This window comes from Lepidothrix coronata, unplaced genomic scaffold (assembly GCF_001604755.1).
Source record: "Lepidothrix coronata isolate B3197 unplaced genomic scaffold, Lepidothrix_coronata-1.0 Scaffold187, whole genome shotgun sequence".
NCBI lineage: Eukaryota > Metazoa > Chordata > Aves > Passeriformes > Pipridae > Lepidothrix > Lepidothrix coronata.
Window position 1 is genome coordinate 1,088,918 of NW_016690367.1, and position 11,516 is coordinate 1,100,433.

The following is an 11,516-nucleotide window of genomic DNA, read 5'->3' on the forward strand; positions in this document are numbered from 1 at the left end:
CCCGCCGCCTCGCGCTCCCCCCGCCCGGTCACGCGGCGCCGCGCGCGCCCAGGCACAATGGCGGGAAATGAGGGGGGGGGCGGGCGCGGGGCATGCCGGGACGGAGGAGGACCGCGGGGAGGGGGGGAGCGGCAGCGCCCCCGCTCGGCCGGGAGCGGGAACTGCTCTTAAAGGGCCAGGCGGCCCCGCGCCGGCTTTGGGGCGAAACGTGGCGAATTCGGGGCACGGCGGCGGATTCAGCACAACCTGAGTTTAGCTCCCCGCTGTCCCCAGCTCTACAAGGCGTGGAGGACCCAGCCCTCCGGGACCCCCAGCCGGGTCAAGGGGCTCGCTGGGTGTTGGTCCGTCGCCTCTCTCGTCTCCCACCCAGGTCCTGCCCCTTTCCCGGGAAAGGACGGGCACGGCTCATGCTGTGAGCCTGGATCGCGGAATGGGGTCCCCAAAAGATCCCCGTCCCTCTCAGGTCAAGGCTCGCATGAAGCGAGCCAGAGGGGAGGGAAGGGAAGGTGGCTGGATGTGGAAGGAAGTGGATCCTTGGCCTAAAACCATGGAATCACAGGAGAGTTGGGATTGGAAGGGACCTTAAAGCCCATCTCGTTCTACCCCTTGCCATGGGCAGGGACACCTTCCACCATCCCAGGTTGCTCCAAGCCCCGTCCAACCTGGCCTTGGACACTTCCAGGGATCCAGGGGCAGCCACAGCTTCTCTGGGCAACCTGTGCCAGGGCCTCCCCACCTTCACAGGAAACAATTCCTTCCCAATATCCCATCTAACCCTGCCCTCTGGCAGTGGGAAGCCGTTCCGCCTTGTCCTGTTCCTCCATCCTTTGTCCCAAGCCCGTCTCCAGCTCTCCTGGAGCCTCTTTAGGGACTGGAAGGGGCCCCAAGGTCTCCCTGGTGCCTTGTCTCCTCTGGGCTGAACATGGGATCTGGCTCCCACTGCTCTTCCCACCTCCAACCCAAGCCAGGAAACACTTCCCAGAGTCCAGGGTCAGAGCAGCTGCAACCACCGCTCCCAAACGGAGGCAGAGGGATCCTTGCCCATCCCATCCTGGAGGTGACAGAGTCACTGCCTTCCACCTCTCCACGAATAAACCATTGGAGCTTAGTTCCATTTTTCCTTTTAATGCAAAAAAATAGCCAAACACATCTTCCTGCCCTCCCCCCGCCCTCCCCAGGTGTGTTTCTTTTTATCTTTGCCTGTTGTTTTGCTTAATATTTCCAGCCAAGCAGCTCCCCCCTCCCAGCCCCTCCCAAACCTCTGCAGCTCTAAAGGCACCCGGTGCTTCCCCATTTCCATCTTCCCACTGAAAAATAAAGAGGGAAAACAGTGGGGTGCACATTATTTCAGCAACGTGCCAGTTCTAATCCTGCCAAGAGATTATAGGAAGAAAGAAGAAATAATAATAATAATAATAATAATACAAAAATAAAACCACCAAAACGAGTAGCAACAAGCACGGAGCAGCCTCAGCACACAGTGTAAACAGAAGCTGTCCCAGTCCAGGATCCAGCTCTCCCGGAAAGCAACAGCACAACATGCTTTGTACACCCCAAAAAGGTCCCTGTGGCGCTGAGCAGCCAAGGGGAGGGTCTGGGTTTGAGCTTGAGTTGGTATTTTTTTGCCTTTCTGTGAAAGGCTGAAAGTGATCTCGGAGTCTCCAAGCGGCAGCACCGAGCCTGGCCAGGCAGGGAAAGGGATGGGGGGGAAAGTGCCACGGGAAGAAGTGGGATTGGGATACAGGGAACCCGGAGAGGAGGCCCCAGGGCTTTGCAGCTGGGCTATCTGGGCAGCGGGAAGGGAGAGAGTAAACAAATACAAAAAAATAGAGATACAAAAACGATTTGTGTGGAGGAAGAGGAGGAGGAGAACATGGACAGCAAATTCATGGACTGTCAGGCTCCCCAAAGCAAGAGTAACAATAAAAAAATCCCAATTGAGGTGACAGCGAAGAGTCCGACAGAACTCCCTTCCCTGGGGAAAATAAAAATACAAATGAGGTACCTGTTCCACCCCAAATCCGTCACCCCTTCCCACAGCCACATCCACGCTCCAGCCACTGGTTATTGTCTCTCAGATAAAGTCTCTGGGGCCAGGGCAGCCCCGGAGCAGAAGCACCAAGTGTGTGGCTGGTTCCTCCCAGTTGGGTTGTCCAGCAGAGATCCAGTCTCTCCTTGACCCTGCAAACAGGGGGGATTGTTCAGTGCTCCACGGAGACGGAGCCTTTTCCAGGTCTCACGTGTTTCTCCAGATTTTTTTTTGTTTTAAAAAACAAAATTATATATATATATATATATATATATTATATACAGGACAATGAAAATATCCATGGAAACAAATGGGGTGGCTGGAAAAGATGCTTAACAAAAAAAAAAAAAGAAGCCTGAAATAAGATAAATTCCCAACTCTTCCCCAAACTGATGCTTTGCCTTCCCCACTAGTCCTCCAAGACCACAATCTCCACGTTATGGACCTGGTGCTGGTGGTCCTCCACGTCTCCTCCCACCACTTTCTCCTCAGTCCTCAGCTCCGTCTCCAGGATCACAGCTTTGCCCTCGGGCTCGTCCGCGTCCGCCTCGGGATCCGGCGCCGGGTCGATCTCTATGATGGTCTGCCCGTCGTCCGAGGTGCCCTCCACGGCCTGGATGGTGGAGGTGATGCCCGACTCCATGGCCACCAGCTCCACGGGGTTGACCACAGCCGCCACGTTGGCCAGGGCCCCGCTGTCCTGCATGGCCGCCGAGCTCAGCAGCGCCAGGCTGGAGGACGGGTGCAGGGTCACCGTGTCCGAGGAGCTGGTCTTGGAGGAGGAGGAGGAGGAGGAGGAGGAGGACACCACGGTGGCGTATCGGAAGAGCTGGGAGCCGGAGGGCAGCGTGTGCACAGTCACGGGGCTGGAGCCCTGGCTGATGGTGGCCACGGGGATGTTGCCCACGGAGAACTGCTGCCCGACGGGCGCGATGGTGATGGGGGAGATGACGGTGAACTGGGGCTGCTGCAGGGGGGTGGAGGGGCTCAGCACGGTGGCGGAGGCTGGGCGCTGCAGGCGGGGTCTCTTGGGGGGCTTGGGAGCGCTCACGGGCATCAGCACCACGTTCTGGATGGTCTGGGACTTGGCCTTCTGGTCCCTGGCGAGTTTCTTCTGCTCTTCCAGCTGCCGCTCCAGGTCTGTGAGGGGAACGGCACGTCAGGCTGGGGACACCGGGAGCTCCTGGGGCTCCATCACCCCCAGGGTTGTGACAGGGGACACCCAACCACCCAGCCAGCGTGATCTTGGCATCTCCCTTGGGATCAAACTACACTTAAAGAAAAGGTCAGGTTCTCTTGCCACCCACACAGGTCAGTGTTCCAGCTGTCAGCACCTGGATAAGGCACAGGTAACCTTCCATCCCTGTTGGCTACTCCTACTGGTAAGAAGATGGGCATTTCTGCTCCCCAAGCTAACCCCACCTATAAGGGAGAGTGGACAAACCCCCCTGGACAGTTGGAATTGCTTCCTGAGCTTGGCTGAGTCACATTCCCAGAGCCAAGCACCAGCACTGGGCACAGGAGCAGGACCTGGGGTCAGTGAAACATCTCCCTCACCCCCATCCTTCCTCCCTTGTTGGTGGGAACACTGGGAGCCAGAAGCAGCACAGTGACCTCATTTATCCAGGGCAGCAGGGGACTAGGACAGGGGTAAGGACAGATCCTGTAGGACACAATGAGGAGGGAGTTGCATTGAGGTTGTGTGGAAGGAAAATCACATTTGTTCCCAAGAGCAGCAGCAGGATGTGAACCCTTATTAGGCACTTTACCTGCTAGTGTGTAAAGAAACTGCTCCTCTCCTTGCTCTGTCTGGTTTTTCCTGTTGTCCAGAACCTTCTTGACTGTGTCCATTAGACCAAATGTGTGGGCAACGTTGTTCAGGACAGCAGCATCTGCAAGGAAGGGGTGCTCAGTCCCATGCAGGACTCAGGTACTCAAAAGATGCTCCTATTACAGCAAAAATTTTCTGCTGCTCTTTGTAAAACTCTGTTCTTTCACAAGGGCTGGCTGACAAAGGCAGACCCAGCTCCCTCATCCTTCTGACATCCCAGGACTAAATAATCCCATTCACATGATAAAGCAAGAGGAACAGAGCTGTGTCACTCAAGCAGCTCCAAACTGCTGCAAATGAAAGCATAATTTGCAATCACAGAGATACAAACGAGCTCTCCACCTACAAACCATCACCCCATGCTGCTGACAGTGTCATTAACATGCCAAGCTCCACTGAAAGCTTTGCAAAATGTCTGTTATAATCCACTGACTTCAGTCACTCACAGCTCCCAAAAGCTGCCACCTACCAGACACAAAGATCCGCTAGCCTGAAGTTAAATTGGAAAATTAAGGAAAAAAAAAATAAAATATCCTGGGTAAAATGAAGTTTGTGGCTCCATGGATGTTCTCTCAGGAAGAGCATCAACAAGAGGTGCTCACAGGGCCATGTGCCGAACTGGATTAGGGAACGGATCCAAGTTAAAAATAACCCTAAAAAAGGGGAGGGGAGTTATTTTTAACCCAGATCGTCCCCCTCGTCTGGTTCAGCCCCAAAACCAGGTTTTCTGGCACCACTGAAAGCAGAACGAGAAGTGAGGGGGCAGGACCCTTTTAAGCCTGCACTGTCACAGAGAAGTGTTTGAATAACTCTGCTCCAAGAAGTGACTCTGGAAGAGCTTCCCTGAGGGCTGGGAGCTGGGGACAGTCATCTCAAAGTCCCAACAAGCTGCCAGGGTCACTCTGCTCAGGGAACAGGGTGGAATGGTGTGTCCTAGTGCCTTGAAGCAAAGGCACTTCACAGCTGGGCAGGCTGAGAACACATCCAGGCTATGCTCCCACAGCTCAGCTAATGAGTGGGAACTCGTTCCCAATCCCGACTCACCAGCTTTACATGGTGGGATGGACACTTGCCAGGTTTTTTTGCCTGCAGCTGCCCTTTGGAGGCTCCTTCCTCACAACCTACCTGTCATCTGGAAGGGAGACTGCCCCAACCTCTGCTGCACCCCTCTTAGGACTTCTTCTATCTCCTTCTGGATGTTGCACACCACCTCTTCCATCAGCCCCACATCAGCTATTCCCTTCCAGAACATCAGCGTGTCCTCTGGCACAAAAAAAGAGGAAAAAGAAGTCAACATGTACAAGCAACTGGCATTTTCCCCACAGGGCCACCTTAAACCTTTCAGGCAAGTGTAACTTTGCAAGGTGACTTCCAGTTTGGCCACTGGGGTAGACAGGACATGTGAAAAAGAAACCCCAAAGCAAGCAAAACAAGGCAGCAAATTAGAACAGGTTTTCAAGCAGCTCCGTGACTTCCAAGGCAAAGATGTGAAAAATGTTCATTTCANCATTTTCCCCACAGGGCCACCTTAAACCTTTCAGGCAAGTGTAACTTTGCAAGGTGACTTCCAGTTTGGCCACTGGGGTAGACAGGACGTGTGAAAAAGAAACAACCAACCCCAAAGCAAGCAAAACAAGGCAGCAAATTAGAACAGGTTTTCAAGCAGCTCCGTGACTTCCAAGGCAAAGATGTGAAAAATGTTCATTTCACATCTTTGCAAGATGCAGAGCTTAAAATCTTGAGGAAGTTCTGGCTAAACTTCTGTACTGATCCTAAGAGGGAATGCAAGCCAGAGAGACAGCCCAGAGAGCTGACAGGGAACATGCTCCAGGCTGGCAGACATGTTTTACATCCTTAGAATAAATTAAGAAAAGCCCCTCACTGTAACTAGTAACATCTGAACTGGGGGATCATCCATCAGCCACGAGGCCAGGGCTGAAGTCCTGCAGTGGTGAGGAGTTCTGTTTGGCAGGAAGCCTGGATGTCTGGGAAAAGCTGGGATAGCCAAGGGGCTGGGGGACAGCTCACTGCTCAAACTCTCCTTATTTTCAGGATTTCCAACATATAACAAGGGGAGGAGAGGGGAAGAAAACACCCAGCAAGCAGCCTGGGCTTACCTGAGATCTCATCAGTGTCCTTTTTGATGCCCTCCTCAGTGGCCATGGTGACAGCAGCTGTGAGAGCCGAGTTCCACTCGATGCCCTCCTCCATGCTCTCCTCCGACAGCGCGATCTGGGTGATGCTCCCTGCCAGAGAGCCCCTGTCAGCTCCCTCTGGAGCTGGAGTGCCAGCCTTGGATCCCTGCTTTGATTCCCACCCCCTCATCCCTCCCAAAGCTCTCCTTCACTCTCAGGTCAAGTTTGTGCTTGGCTTCTTTCAACCAAATGCTTCTTGTTGGAGCTGTGGCAGTGAAAGGCTCTGGGAGTTCTGGAGGGAAAACTATGTGCCCTCCAAAAAGCAGAGTGGGGTCCTCACACCAAAAGAGCAGAAAGGGATCAGAATAAAGAAGGGAACAAATAAGGCTCAGGAAACCTTCTCACCTTGCATCATCCACAGGGACCCCTGCACTCCAGAGGTACCCTAATCCCTCAGGAAATGACGGAGTGGGGGTCCAAGCTGGTTTATAGAAGGGAAATGGATCTGACTCAACCTGGATCAATTTTAGGACTAAGCCAATGTGCAGCCACTGTAAGGTTTTACCACATGGCCATGGTACTTTCCAGGAGATTCTCCTTAGCCTATGGACAACTCTTCCATCCCACCCACACATGGACTCATAGAAATGTAACCCTCCCAGCTGAGCAATGCCATAAAATTGGGAATAGACTCACCCTCAGCAAAGAGCATGGGATCACTGAGCATTTGCAGTTGGAATGACAATCAAATCATGTCCAGCCATCACACCCAGTTCATGGATGTTCTGGAGGAGCTCAGCACCCCTAAATTCATTGTCAGAATGAGCCCAGCTTTTGCCTTTGTAACAGATTCCCAAATGGGAAATACATGGGAAAACGCTGTGCGAGCTCTCTCAGGCGTTTGCTCACACGGTGATCCCAGAATAGGGATCCCTTCAAGGCTCTCAATCCCTCTCCTGGCTCCCAAGGCTGCCTCTGGAAAGCATCTGCTTGATGCCAGCTGCTTACAGTCCCTCCCAGTCCTGCACAGCAGAGCTCCCTGACAAATGCTGCCGACACCTCTCTGAGCAGACACAAGACACACTTTCCTTCCCAAAATCCAGAGCAGTCTCCTTCAAAACAGTGGGACCACCCTGCTGTGCCCGGGGAGAAGGTGGGAGGGAGAGGAGCATGAGAAGGAATTCCTATGGCACTGGTAGCTGGTTTCCTACCATCAGCTGAGGTCGGGGTCTGCACCACGCTCTGCTGCCCCGGCACCGGCGCTCGGGCGCTGCTGATCAGGAGATCAAACTTGGTGCTCCGACACGTGTTGGTGCAAACTTTGTCGTGCTGGTAGAAGTCAATCTGCCCCGAATCCATCATCTTCCTGTGCAGGGAGTGGGGAGAGAACCAGGCTCAGCTCAAGGCTCAGCCTGGAGACAAAACGGGTGTGTTTCCACATGGGAATGCTACAGCCATGGGAAGGACACGGAAAGGGAGACCTCAGGGCCACTCCGCACACAAAAAACGTCCTGCAAGGCTTTCAAATGGCAAACACAAGCCATCCCCCAGCTTCACATGCAGGGCTCCAGTCCTGTTCCACCCCACCAAGTACCAGGACCCCCAGGCGAGGCCACTTCTTCCAGGATGAGGGATCCTGGATCACACCACAGGGCCAGGATCTCTGCAGGGTGCTGGCCAGGTACTGTGAGGCTCCAAGAGACCTCCTGGGGACTTCAAAGCAGACAAAATGCCTGCTCGGGGTCCTGCAGCTGCAGGGGTGAAGCCCAGAGGCTGGACAGGGTCAGATACCTCAGCATGATCCCTCCGAGGCGAATGGCCCTTTTCCAGTCCTTCAGGGTGGATTTCCCAGCCAGGTGAACAAAATGCTTCGGGCTGATCAGCTGGTCATTGAACTGACAAAAAGACAAACAAAGGCTCAGCAAACAGGGAAATGTCATTTGGAAAGACTGGGACATCCAACACAGCCAGTCTGCAGCCCCACTTCCACTCAGAGAGAGGAGCTGCTTCTCAGATCCCTCCCAGCTTTGATCCCCTGGGCACAGCAGTTCCTACAGCTCGAGGATGGATGTCTGCAGGGATGGCCTGCCACCATCAGCATTCAAACCACACAGTCTAACCAAGAACAGCCCTGAAGGCTCTGTATGAACCAAATCATCTCCTGTGAACATGTCACCTTGGAGGAGCTCCTGTTACATCAAATAGCCCAGGAGCTTCCAGCTGACACAGGTGTTCCCTCAGGCATTCATTCTGTCCTGCTCCAGTGACTCAGGTAATTCCCACTGAGGGGGAGCAGCACATGGGGCTCAGACTCGATGTATTTGCTGTCACACTGCCACACTCTCAAGTGGGAAAAGGTAACAGCAAGATTTCTCTTCCCAGTGCAACCTGCTCCCCAAGGAAGTGACAGGAGTGGAGTACCAGGACTCCGAGGGAAAGAGGGAAGGAAGCAAAGCTCCTCTGAATCTCAGCACACATCCCCTGCCTGCCTTCAGTCCCTCCTCAAGGGCCAATATGGCTGTGAAATCTAAGATGTGTGATATCCTCCTCTCCTCTTCCCATGCTTCTTCCCATCTAAAACCAACTCGAGCACCAACAATCCAAAGGCAAAGCCACTCAGTTCCAGGACAAGGTTAGGATGAAACACAAGAAGTAAGGAAGTCCTGTGGAGGTCAAGCAGAGAAGAAATCCACGGGGAGTTTTCCCCTTACCTTCACACACTTGACATTGATTCCTGGACAGACAAACTTCTTCCAGAGCAGGATGGCCTTGCTCTCCCCGCAGGTGATGGGATAGGCGATCTCGATCTCCTCGCTCGTTTCCAGGGTGCTGGGGTCTGAGGGAGGAATGGCTCAAAATGAGACCTCCCACCCAAGAGGCTCGAATCCCACAAGGCAGGAGATAGGAGCTCACAGGTTGTGAGATCTGCACTTGGGAAAGCAAAAAAAGGGCTGATCCCAGTTCAGGATCAGTCCTCTCTTAGTCTTCTCCACGTACTAACTCCAAAAGCAACTGGCATCTGCTTTTTGGTATAATGATGCCCAAAATTAAGCTCAGCTATCAGGAGAACATGAGAGACCAGAAATCCAACACATCTGTAAGGGGGAGGTGTCAATGAGAACAATCTTTGTGGCAACAAAATGGCTTAAAATTTGAAGCACAGATCTCTCTCAGATTCTTGGAGCTCTGGTATCTCTTTAGCAGCAATATCAGATATTTACTGATAATATATTCACTTCACACATAGAGTTTCTGCTAATACTGCCAAAAGACCCACACCCACACAGGAAGCAGAACTCTAGTCAAGATTTAGTGACAGCACCCAGCGACAGGAGCCTTTCCCCACACACTGCTCAGGGAATGGCAGGGAGCACTTGGCTCTTCTGAGCATCCAACCCAAACCACCAGGCTATTGCTTCAGCAAAGACCCAGCGACCAGAGCCTGGGGCTCCAGGCACCATCGTTCCTCACCACCATCCTTCCTGCTGCCAGTGCCTGCACACCACGACTAGGGTGACATCCCGGCTCCCCTGGACCCCGTGGGAGCCCTTACCATTCACTGCAGGAGAGCCAGGATCTCACTTCCAGGACTTTGGGACCAAGCAGTAACAGCAGACTCTTATTCCAGAGTATGCCCAGCCCCTGCACCCACATCCATGCCTGGGAATCAGCATCTGCAGGGGCAGAGCCAGAAGGAAGCCCAGCGGACTGGAGACACCAGCCCTGCACAGGAGGGGATCTGTCCATGCTGAGGGGGAACTCACCAATCCCTTCTTCCAGCTTGTGGATGGTGTGGGTTTCCACGGCCACCACGGCAGCACTGGCCTCGGAGCCCTCCTGGTAAATCCTGTGGTGAGAGTGGCCATCCATAAACAAACCATGGAAATCATGGGAAATCAGGATGCACAGCACGGGGTTAAAATTTCGGCTCCCTCCTTCTGCCTGTCTTTGAAGGATGTGGATTTTGTCTGGTGCAGTATTTTTTGGCACTAATAATCCCAAGGACTGACACATGCAGAGGCGTTCCCAGTGCTGTCAGCCCACCCTCCATGCTGCCAGCACCACCGAGGCAGCTCTGCAGTCTTCCCTGTGCCTTCTCCTCTGCTCTCTGTCACCCACAACAGCAGGAAGCGGAGAACAGCGTCCCAGGATGTCCCTTCCAGCCCCGTGTGCCACTGCAGCACAGGCTGACCACACAGGGGAGTCACTGCCAGGCCCACAGCCACCCTGCTCTGTGAATATTATCTACCTGGCGCCAGTTTTTTCACATCCTGATTGATCCAGAGTGAAAATGAAGCACCAAGGGTGCCACGAAATTCCCCCCACATCCCAGCTTCACTGTATTTAATGATTATTTTAGGGGAAAGCTGGCACAGAGGCACAGGTAGTCTAGACACACAGACCACCAGGTGCAGCAGCTGCAGCGTGGCCAAAATCCACCCCGGGGCTGCAGAGGGACAGCACCACTGCCACGATCCAGGCAGGATCCCTCAGAACACTTTCAGCCCTTGGAGGCCCCATGACAGTCACACACACAAGCTTTTTCCTGTCGTATTTTTCCCTCTCCCCTGTGTGGCACAAACCCGACACAGCCCTGGAAAACGCCGCGACCCTCCGTCCCCACGCCAGGAAAACCCACAGATCCTCCCACCCCCATCGCATCCCACACCTCCCAGTCACACCAGTGCCACCCAACTCACCCTTGCTGCACCGGCTGGAGCTGCAGGATCACCTGGGTTTTGGTATCCTCCGGGTTCTCCCCTTCATTCCCGTCACTTGGTACAACCACCACATCACCCACAGGGACGCTCACCTCGGCATTCGCCATCTCTCACATGAACACGGTGAGGTTTTCCTCCTCCCTGTGGATCACGAGAGCTGGGAACAGATCCCACAGGCAGATTCTCCCCCACCAGTGCCATCCCACTCCTGACTTCCTGAGCTGGTGGCTCTCCCTGGCCCTGCACCCCCGAGGCCAGGGAAGCAAACCCACATGGTGGGTTTTGGCAAGAGCTTGAGTTTCCAAGCCAGCCCCTGGGATGCTCTGATCCACCTCTGGGATGCTCCGATCCTTTGCTACCAGGAACATGCCTGGGGATGACCCTTCCCAGGAGAAACTGTGGTGCTGCAGGACAACCTGGCAGGGAGGGGGGTCACAGAGCAGCTGCACTCCCAAGGGATGTTCCTGTGGCTGTGCAGGAGGCACAGAGGTGGTTTTGTGACTGCTGTGGGGCCAGGATCACCCCTTTGGGGTGTAAAAGCTTCAGGGAAAGACAGACTGTCGGAATCATGGAATGGTTTGGGTTGGAAGGGATGTTAAAGATCGCCCAGTCCCACCCCCTGCCATGGGCAGGGACACCTTCCATTAGCCCAGGTTTCTCCAAGCCCTGTCCAACCTGGCCTTGGACACTTCCAGGGATCCAGGGGCAGCCACAGCTTCTCTGGGCAACCTGGGCCAGGGCCTCCCCACCTCCCAGGGAACAATTCCTTCCCAGTATCCCATCTAAATCTCAGAGATCTC

At 54.1% G+C, this 11,516-nt stretch overlaps 1 protein-coding gene across 2 annotated transcripts; it reads right to left on the reverse strand.

Moving 5' to 3' along the window:
• Nucleotides 1-985: 985 nt before the first annotated feature.
• GMEB1 (glucocorticoid modulatory element binding protein 1) lies at nucleotides 986-10,895 on the reverse strand. Of its 2 annotated transcripts, XM_017831052.1 has the most exons (10): nucleotides 10,696-10,895; nucleotides 9,760-9,842; nucleotides 8,707-8,831; nucleotides 7,787-7,890; nucleotides 7,207-7,361; nucleotides 5,978-6,106; nucleotides 4,986-5,123; nucleotides 3,799-3,921; nucleotides 2,475-3,169; nucleotides 986-2,181 (listed from the first exon to the last, which is right to left on the reverse strand). In XM_017831052.1, exons 1-10 carry the CDS (start codon nucleotides 10,821-10,823, stop codon nucleotides 2,065-2,067), a joined length of 1,797 nt encoding a protein of 598 aa, XP_017686541.1. In that variant the 5' UTR covers nucleotides 10,824-10,895; the 3' UTR covers nucleotides 986-2,064. The 2 variants fall into 2 exon arrangements, with proteins under 2 accessions (XP_017686541.1, XP_017686542.1); XM_017831053.1 differs by having other exon boundaries at nucleotides 2,076-3,169.
• Between the last annotated feature and the right edge of the window lie 621 nt (nucleotides 10,896-11,516).